The 10,553-nt window shown below is 39.5% G+C and overlaps 2 protein-coding genes across 2 annotated transcripts in view; one reads left to right on the top strand and one right to left on the bottom strand.

Moving 5' to 3' along the window:
* Window positions 1–4,566: 4,566 nt before the first annotated feature.
* LOC145497967 (transmembrane protein 53-like) lies at window positions 4,567–10,498 on the bottom strand. The gene is made up of 2 exons (XM_081477840.1): window positions 10,282–10,498; window positions 4,567–8,615 (listed from the first exon to the last, which is right to left on the bottom strand). The coding sequence occupies exons 1-2, from the start codon at window positions 10,397–10,399 to the stop codon at window positions 7,702–7,704; spliced, it is 1,032 nt and encodes a 343-aa protein (XP_081333966.1). The 5' UTR covers window positions 10,400–10,498; the 3' UTR covers window positions 4,567–7,701.
* LOC145497903 (periodic tryptophan protein 2 homolog) overlaps window positions 10,471–10,553 on the top strand; it is a 135,948-nt gene continuing 135,865 nt past the window's right edge. The window contains exon 1 of the mRNA XM_081477780.1: window positions 10,471–10,540. Coding sequence (XP_081333906.1) covers window positions 10,523–10,540 — 18 coding nt within the window. The 5' untranslated portion in view covers window positions 10,471–10,522. The remainder of the gene's footprint in view (window positions 10,541–10,553) is intronic.

Genomic DNA, 10,553 nt, shown 5'->3' with positions numbered 1-10,553 from the left:
GTTCTCACAAGTAGTAATGGCGTCTCATATGACCAGTAACAAATCAGGAGCCGAGAAAGACAATAGGCTATTGTTTGGAGAACAATGGATGCTTTTGTTCTCCAAATCCAAGATGGCCACCACAAATTTTAGCCAATTCGGAGCCGAATTAAGAATTCAAGATGGCGGCGCCCATGAAAGTCGGCCATGTTGGAAAACAGCCCACCAGCCTTGACAGAGGATCTGGGATCGGTCTCATGGATTTCCATGGCGACACAAATCACACCAGGGTCACGCCAAAAATGTCATGCAACTTCAAACTCAATACTTACATAGTCCTGTGGTCCTAAATGACAGAGGTCTGTCCGGCAAGCGGCCAGACTGAGAGACTTGGGTCTGAGTGTAGCCTATATAGGGTGGTACAAAGCATCATGGGACAATTCACTTCGGTATCCAATCAGAATGAATTAAAGTACTCACAGTGGTTGGCTTCCCCAGTCCCCCTCTCTTAAGGAGAGTATTAAACCAAACACCACACAATGTCAAATGTCACAAACTTTAATAGGAAATCTTTTGTGCTAACATTAAAAGATATGACGTCATTGCCATGTTGATCGAGTAAAAAGACCGGTTTCTATCATCATCGCACAATGTTTCAAATGAACTTTAATGTCCAAAACGTTTGCGCTAAAATTACAGAAAGCCGGTCATTGTGTCTCAAATAAGATAACACTATCAAAAGAAATGGAACAGAAATAATTTTATCCAGCGTGAATGCAATCTTTGACGAGTAACGAATAATAAGCGAAAACAAAAATTTATAGGGCAAAAGGTGAGATAAAAAAATGTAATTGAAATACTTCAAGTGGAAATGAATTGCTAATGGCAGTTGGCAATAAAATCTAAACTCCTTGATCTCGACTGTTCCCTTGAGAAAAGCATCATTCAAAGGAATCTTGAACAAACAAAAGGAATTTTGGGCGACCATTGAAGAATTAACATAATTAGTCAGAGATGAAACATGGAATAAATTAAAACCGAAAAGCACATGTTTAGAAGCTGAAATCATGATAGACTGTATCTTAACCCTTGAGAATAAAATCAAAGGAATTTCAAACAAACGTTTCGCGCTTGAACTAAAGATTTAACTTCATTTACAAACACTGCAAATCGCTCCTAATTCAACAATTATAGTTGTCTAAGCGGGTTTCCAATAGCGCCAAAAATAAATCACTTACCTCAAACATAGTCCTTTCCTCCAAAGTGTCACACAACTAGCAATCGCTCAACTCCATAGCCACGAAGACAGGAAAGAATGTTATGTTTAGAAAAGAAGACGTGTGCTGAACGTTGTCACAAGTAAAAACATAGGCATGCAAGGTGTGCAAGAGTTATTTTTTGTGTGTGTGAAGTCTCGGAGATAGGAGCATTCATGGAGCTGTTTACAGTAATGATTTGGTTAATTTTAAGGTTTTTTTGGTTGTGATGTACAGCAAGAAAAAAACTGGGAATTTATGATGTACATACGATGTCACATCGGTAATGGTAAGACAGCTAAATAGTAAGCCATAAAATGTTTGACTGAACAAACTACAGTAATCTGACACGTCTCCAGATTAATGTAGATACCATCGTATTTTTTTTCTTTGATTCGTTCTTTGATAAAACCCACATTGTGATTGGTGTGACACGTGCACATGCATAACTCCCTCACTCACTGATCACATAGCCCTTCCAACCCCAAGAGGAATTTTTCCTCAAAAATACTCAAGTTAAGAGACCTTTCCGCATCTTATGCGTGTCGTAAGTTCACCCTTTTACACAGCACAACACAACACAACAACACTACTTCACCGAAAATAGAAAGAAACAGAAAAAAACCTCTCTGACACATTGAAAGTCTGATTTAATTAAATTGCTCTTTAACTTGGTGCCACGCAGTCTTTAAAGAACATTTGAGCAGTTTTGGTACTTTTTACCTTTAAAATATCGGACTGAAAAGAATGTCATAAAATGCCCATCAAATAAAAATAAACTGCTACTGAAGAGACTAAAAACCGTCCAGAAATGAAAGCTTTTTTTGTTTATAATTCTGGGAACAATAGCCGATAACTTGTCAGCTCTAACTGAATTTACTCCCATATAAAAAACAAGTGTTAAGTTACCATTTGTAACTAAAGAGAGCAAACATCTCGTGGGAAAGAGTGGTGACGATTCGTCAGCTATAATTGAATTTATTCCCTTGTGAAAAACAAGAGTGTCAAATTACCCTTTGTAACTAAAAAATAAAAGCATCTCGTTATATTTGCATGCAACAAGAACAAAACAATCGTCACCTGCACTTACTACTGTAAACGTTAGAACTGTTTCAAATCTAAATAGTCATGTCCTAAGAACTAGAAGCGACGACTCGTGACCTCTAATTGAATTTACGCCTTGTGAAAAACAAAAGTATCAAGTTACCTTTGTAACTAAAAATAAAAATATCTCGTTGCATTTGCATACTACTAGCACACGAACTGTTCCAAACCTCAAGGCTCATCTCGTTCGTAACTAAAATCCTCAGCCTAAGCCACAGAAAATGTCGAAGTAAGCTCAACATATGAATACTTCTTCCTCTTTTATAGAAGAATAAATATGGCCGTTCTAAACTGTGTTGGGATCAAATCTTCTCATATGCCATTTACCTTTACAACAAGAAATTTGATTGCCTGTTTATAGTAGATCCAGTCTGATTGGTGTGACATACATACATCTCTCACTCACTCACTCACTCATCCATTGACCCGTCCATAACATACCCGACGCGCCGACTAAGAGGTATTTTTTTTACAAAAAAATAACTCAATGAATTCTATCAAGAGCGATTGACTTATAAACGGGTATTCACGAAACAATAGACAATGTCACGTGGTTAACAACCAATGAGAGGATGGGGGATGGGGGGTAGGCGATATCACGTGGTCAGGAACCAATGAGCAGACGGGGGGATAAGGGGTTATACCGAACAGTAATGTCATTAAATTGTTTTAAGCAAAACAAATAGTCTGAGTCTTTATAACGTTTATTGAATAATAACTCCAAAGAAAGAATTGATTATAATTCTAACTCTTAAAGTCTTGACCGACAGTATTCCACAAAGTGTTGGGAACTAAACTTGTTTCCAGTTTCTCAGATTCTCGGTCCCACCTCTTCCTCCTCCTCCTCCTCCTCTTCCACCTCCTCCTCCTCCACCACCACCACCTCCTCCTCCTCCTCCTCCACCACCACCACCTCCTATACCACCACCGCATTCACCACCACCGCCGCATCCACCACATTCACCACATTCACCACCACAGCCACATCCACCACCTACACCACCACCACCAGATTTACCACCACCACCACCACATTCACCACCACATTCACCACCACCTACACCACCACCACATTCACCACCACCACATCCACCATTACCGCCACCACATTCACCACCACCACCGCCACATCCACCACATTCACCACCACAGCCACATCCACCACCTACACCACCACCAGCACTACCACCAACACCACCACCACCACATTCACCACCACCACCGCCACATCCACCACATTCACCACCACAGCCACATCCACCACCTACACCACCACCACCACTGCCGCCACCACCTCCACCACACTCGTCAACTCCATCATTAATCATGTATAAAACTAAGGCATTAACTGCCTCAATTCATTTTGAGTCAAACTAGCAAGGAGTCACGTCCCTTTATTGTCGATATTGTCATAGACTATTCTCTTGTGCAGACAGTAGAATTCGTCACGAAAAACGTAGTTGTCAACGCAGTGGATCAGAAAAGACATGAGATGTCCCAAATATCACATTTCCTACCGAAAAGCACCATGGGATCCCTAGTAGAATAGAAATGGGAGAAGCGTTTTGGTTCAAGACACCCTCCAGTATTTTGATCGTGGGTCCTTCTGGTTGTGGCAAGACTTGTTTTACCGAATCGTTACTCTTGGATCACTTGGAGGAATTGTTTGTAAACCCTCCCCCAACGATTCATTATTGCTACAGGGCGTGGCGAGACGGATTCCGAGACATGGAAGACGCTGGTGTGCAATTTCACGAGGGGATTCCAGAGTCAGACCATCTCAAGTCATGGTTTCCGAAGGGTGGATTCCTCGTATTAGACAATCTGATGACAGAGGGAGGTGAGGACAAAGCGTTGCTAGACTTATCCACCAAACACTCTCATCATCAAAATATCACCGTGTTGTGCTTGTGCCAAGACATGTTTCCACCAGGGAAATACGCCAAGAGTATTCCAAAATTATAAAACTAAACTGACAAGAATAAATCATAGGAATTTTTTTTCAGTCATACCGACACATATCAAGGGATGGTTGGTACACCTATTCATTAATGCTTTCAAAGCACGCGGCATTTTGAATAGCCCAAGGGACAACAAAGCGCACGGCAATTTGATTATGCGTTAAGCACTGAAGGGTATAAATACTTCAGCATTTTTTATTTTTGAGTACAACGACTCATGTTCATAATGGAGTGTGCTAAAAATTTCGATGTTTCAGAAGCGCTATTGGAAGTGGAGAAAGATGTCTCTCTTCCTAGCAACTCTTTAGTGGATGGTACACCGTCACCAAAGATCAGCAGGAAGGTAGGACTGAAGAAGATGAAGATTTTTCTAGACCAAAACTGCATGGCAAGAGTGCCGGAGAAATATATCAGGCACTCTAAGGAGTTGCTTCTTCGTAAAAGAATAGCAGAACAGGAAGAGACTATCGCACTCCTCATGAATGCGTTAGACTTACTTCTGAGGCATCAAAACAAAAAACGGCTCCTTTAGGAGCCACCACATGTCCTAAAAGCAATGATCAATGATAACATTATTTTATAATGAGAAAATAACATTCATCTAACATGACACTCTCTCCCCCTTCGTCAACACACACACACCTTGTTCGTAAATAGCGTATGGATTTGAATGATTCTTTTCTCCAGAGAACAGTCGAGATCAAGAAGTTTAGATTTTATTGCAAACCGCTATTAGCAATTCATTTCTACTTTTATTTTTCTTCTCACCTTTTACCCTATAAATTTTTGTCTTTGCTTATTATTCGCTACTCTTCAAAGATTGCATTTACGCTAGATCAAATTATTTCTGTTGCATTTCTTTCATAGTGTTATCTGATTTGAGACACAATGACCAGCTTTCTGTAATTTTGGCGCAAACGTTTTGGACATTAAAGTTCATTTGAAAAATTGTGATGACGATAGAAACTGGTCTTTTTACTTGATCAACATGGCAATGACGTCATATCTTATAATGTTAGCGCAAAAGATTTGCTATTAAAGTTCGTGACATTTGACATTGATGTTTGGTTTAGTGCTCTCCTTAAGAGAGGGGGACTGGGGAAGCCAACCACTGTAAATACTTTAATTCACTCTGATTGGTTACCGATGAGGTCATCGTCCATGATGCTTTGCCACACCCTGTATAGGCCAAAGTCGGACCCAAGTCTCTCAGTCTGGCCACTTGCCGGACGGACCTCTGTCATTTAGGACCACAGGACACTGTAAGTATCAATTTTGAAGTTGCATGACATTTTTTTTGCGTGACCCTGGTGTGATTTGTGTTGTCATGGAAATCCGTGAGACCGATCCCAGTCCTCCATCGAGGCTGGTGGGCCGTTTTCCAACATGGCCGACTTTCGTAGGCGCCGCCATCTTGAATTCTTAATTCGGCTCCTATTGGCTAAAATTTGTGGTGGCCATCTTGGATTTGGAGAACAATAGCATCCATTGTTCTCCAAAGAATAGCCTATTGTCTTTCTCGGCTCCTGATTGGTTACCGGTCATATGAGCTACCATTACTACTCTCACAAAACTGATAGAATTACCTCTGGAATATTTTAAGAGTTTGTATGGTTTTGATGAGAGACCCTGGGAATGAGGTTGGTTTTCAGTAACACTGTCTCAAAATTAGAGTCGTTTGACCACAGGAGCCCATACGAGCGGCGTGTCTGTTTGTATGTTTGAAATATAAAGAAATGTATGGGAATATCAAAGAGTCATAATATCGTAAACTGATATTGAGTAATGTCCATGTTAAAGCTCAAAATAAACGTGAATCTACCTGAGTTATTGTGCATTGTCATTTCTGTGGCTCAAACTGGCGAATTTGAGCGATTTGATGGGTTTTGCGTTGACCCAGACTTCCTTCTTATCACGTGTAGTAACAATGTCTCCTTCTTATAACGTGTAGTAACAGTCAATGCAATACCCACCAAATCGCTCAAATTCGCCATTTTGAGCCACAGAAACGACAATACACAACAACTGAGGTGGATTTAAGTTTATTTTGAGCTTTAACATGGACACTACTTGATATCAGTTTACGCTACTAAGACTCTTTAAATATTCCCATACATTTCTTTATATTTCGAACATACAAACAGACACGCCGCTTGTATGGTTCCCCTGTGGTTTGACAATCTACATGTATGCATTTTGAACCATGTTTCAAGGTCCATAACTTGGTCAAATGGTCAATCTCAATACAATCTTTCTTGTTGTGGTGTCAAATTTATTGAAACTCACATCAATAAACAATTTCGAAACGGCCAATTCCCACACTAAATACTGAAAATATTTAGGCAGCTGAAATCCAGACAGACCAAGGACCCTCATAAGTGGACTTCAATGCAGTTTATTCTTCTTCCAGTGTAAATCCAAAGTAGGCTCAAGTGTACATCAGATTCCACATCCAGGAGAAATTCAAATTACATATTACAATGCTGTTACATTTACACTACTTGCTTGATAATATCTGCAGCTAAACAAATTTAGTTACAAAGTTACAAGCACACAAACCTCACAGATGACAGGTGTTGTAGAAGGCTCTGGAAGGTTTAGTAAAGAAATGTAAATGCAGCATAGACAAGGCTAAGATATGTTGCCAAAGAGTTGGACTCCAGAAAGCCTAGCCATCTGTTCTTATGACAAAGGTGTCACCTTGCTAGGGGGTCTAGGGGCATGCACCACCTTGGAAATATTGAAAATTGAAGTGACGTGTTTCCCATTATTCTAAGTGGAAACATGACTCTCTTTTACAATCATTATTTGTAATCATAAATTTGAATTACTGATATGGTGAGTTGAAACACAATACCTTGCCAAAACTTTCAACTTAACAGTTGCTCAGTTACATGCACATATAGTTTCAACTTGTACTTCCACAGTTTTGAACAGCAATAAATAAATGAAGGTTTACATGTGAACTCCGGGGTGGAGGGGGGGGGGGGGGACTTGCATATGAAAGGGGTGGGGATGCTCAGCGGAAATTTTGAATTAAACCCCTAAGGAGACCAATCATGGCGTGGCCCAGATTTTTTGACCCCTAAAAGAGACCATATTTAAAACATTAAATATATACTTTTATATTCCTTCATGTGAAACGCTAAACGAGACCTTCACAGCTACATATGGACTACATATGGGCTACATGTGATGGCATTTTGCCCAGAACACCCTAAGTGAGACCAAAATCCAAAATTTACACCCCTAAGGGAGACGAAGAGCATCCCCACCCCTTTCATATGCAAGTCCCTCTCCCAGGTGTAAACTAGGGATGATTTTCAAAAGAAAATCTCATTATATTTATATACAAATGTCAAATCAAATACACAATAATATATACCTAAACTGGCAATAACTTACAACTCTTTTTCATTGTGGTATTTAATTAAGCACTGGTCAATGAAAGAGTTCAGTTCACTAAGGTATTCATCAGCATGTTCTCTGTAGTGATTCACATGTTCTGAACTGTCCCAGCATTTGGATATAACATTGACTCCCTTGTCTCTCCGTGCTTGGGCATAAGAGTCAATGTCTTGGTATGGAGCAAACCTATCTGACTTAGAATAGAATATTAACTGTCCGCAGTTCAGTGGAGATTGTGTTAAATCAGACATGAAGCGCTTCACGGTGCTGTTGAAGTAAATCACTGGAGGAACAAACACTGTCAAAGAATACCACACTAGACTTTTGAGTATTGGACTTTCAACCATATCTACAATACTCTCTTTTGTGGCTTTTAAACTGTTAATGTCTGGATTGATGGGACAACTGTCAAAGACTGTTCCTACAACTTGTAGTGCCTGATAGAATGGCTCTGTAGGATATGAAAGGCCTTCCATAATATGAAAGAACATAGCGCAACCACCATTACTAAATGCATAAAGAAATACAGGTCTCCTTTGACAGTTAAGTTCAACCAGAAGATCCAAAATATGAAGGCTGATTTTCTTCACCTTGGTTCCAGCTCTAAAAAATGTGTTTAATGGATTGGCAGGAACACAGATACTGTCAAAGTTCTTTGCTTCAAATATCTTGCTGTACTTTTTTAGATGTTTACCTCTGGAACTGTTCCATCCAAGAATAACAACAACAGGTCTATCCAGTGTTGATCCTTGTGTCTTTGTAATGATTGCCCCATATTTACTGCCTGGTGATTCACCTGAGTGTACTCCATACCCTTTATATCTGCTGCTGCCATTCAGTTGCTTAATAAGTACTCCTTGAGCACCTGAGAAGACTCCATGGCTAGACAATCTTGTTAGGGGAAGCCCTGCAATTAACGCACATGTGGTAGCCGGAACCTTGTATTAATCAGAGCATGTAGCATGGAATTTAAATTTAACGCATATTCTTGCTGACTTTTCTGTTCAACAGCAGTTCATAAAAAATATGTTTGTTATTAATCAATTAACATGATTAATCAGTAATATTTGACCTCCTGTCATAAAATTGCAATTCAGGGAGTAATTTGTGCTCGTAATTTTACATTGGCTTTGCAGCATGCTCGTACCAGTTTGACATTACTTGAGAGATTTGTTCCTGAATTGTTCTCATCTTGGTCCAGTTACCATTACTAGCTGCTGAAACACTGTCAAAAAATACTGGCAAAAGATGAATTAAATACCTCCTGGGAATAAGAAATATTCAGTGTTCAGATATGGTCTGGGCTATTTCAGTCTGGTCACCCCAAAATGCAGACCATGCAGACTGTGCAGACTGAGTACTTTTTTTTTTTCTTATTCTTGTTTTTGCGTTTACTTTTGACTCGCATATTTTTTGGTTCTGTTCAATCATATATTGGAGTGTTTGTTATCCACAGGCCGTGCAAACTCGGTGGTATGTGACTGTTGATGTGTTATAGATTTTGCAAGGGAAACTCCCTTTAATAGTCCTAAATATGCTTAAGTAAAGCTATTTTAAAATGTAGAAATAAACTTCACTTGTAATGTAATGTGACACGTAACTTGTGCATTTTCTACTCTTCCTATACAAAGTGTAATTCCAAATGGCTGTTAGAGTGTGACTGTGATCACGCCAAAAAGCCTAGCGCATGGAAAGATCGATCACAGAAAACTGAATAGCATTTGAAATTCTCAGCACAGTACGGTTGCCGTGACGAGTTGAGGCGATGGTTAATTTATCTGTCCTTATGGCAGTTGTGTTTTTACGGTGATTTAGACTATGAGTGGTCCCTCTTTTGCTTAGTCCATTGTGCGTGACGCATAACCTCGAGGAAAAAATTTCATGTGAGCATTTTTTTTCCCTCAAGGTTTACTTACAGTCATGTTCAACTAAGTGAAAGAGGGAATCAAATACTCCTAGTCTAATGGCAATTCTGTGCTTTGCAAAGCAAAAGCGATTTGTGGGACGAGGTCACTTAAAGTCACCGTCCTTGCTTTGTTTTATGATCCAGTTAAGAGGAGAACAAGGACTAAGAAAATGGAAAAAAAAACAAAACAAAAAAACAAAAAAAACAAAAAAAACAAAAAAAACACAACAACAAATTGGACAAAATAAATAAAACCAAAAACTCGTCGAAAATTGACGCAATTTGCGCCCAGAATATATAGAAGTTTATTTTTATGCTTGATTTTAGTATATTTAGGACCAGTAAAGGGAATTTCCCATAGAAAGTCTATTAAACGCGTGAATCAACAGTCAAACGTTGAGTTTGTGCCGCCTGCGGATAAATAACAAACATTAGGACATATTGAACACTATTTTGTCACTAGAAGCGAAAAAAGTGAGTCAAGTGCCAGAAAAAAAGTACTCAGTCCGCACGGTCTGCATGGTCTGCACGGTCTGTAGTCTGCATGGTCTGCGTTTTGGGGTGTCCGGAAGATGGAACCTCCATTTTTCTTTACATTTCTGACGAAGGTACTCTTCATTATCTGGCTGCAATAAACTCAGTATACATTGGAAAAATCAATGCTTACCACTAAGGAGACTTTTAACTTTTAAGCCCGAGTTCATCGACCAAACTTTTTTTGCGACAAAGACGAGAACTTCACAAGTCCGTGCAGCTCCATACATGTGCTGAACGAATATCGACATGCAGGGGAAGATACGTCGTAGCAAGAGAAATATAGTGTACCTTCATTCCCAGGTTCTCTCTTCTAACTTCTAACCTGTTTTACAATAATGGCGTAGACCATGTGCTCATTTGTGGAATGAAGAATGGCTCTTTCTTTCAAGGTATTATACTATG

Source organism: Orbicella franksi, chromosome 9 (genome assembly GCF_964199315.1).
Source record: "Orbicella franksi chromosome 9, jaOrbFran1.1, whole genome shotgun sequence".
Classification (NCBI taxonomy): Eukaryota; Metazoa; Cnidaria; class Anthozoa; order Scleractinia; family Merulinidae; genus Orbicella; species Orbicella franksi.
The sequence above is the reverse complement of the archived record's forward strand: the minus strand, read 5'-3'. Positions and strand labels throughout refer to the sequence as shown.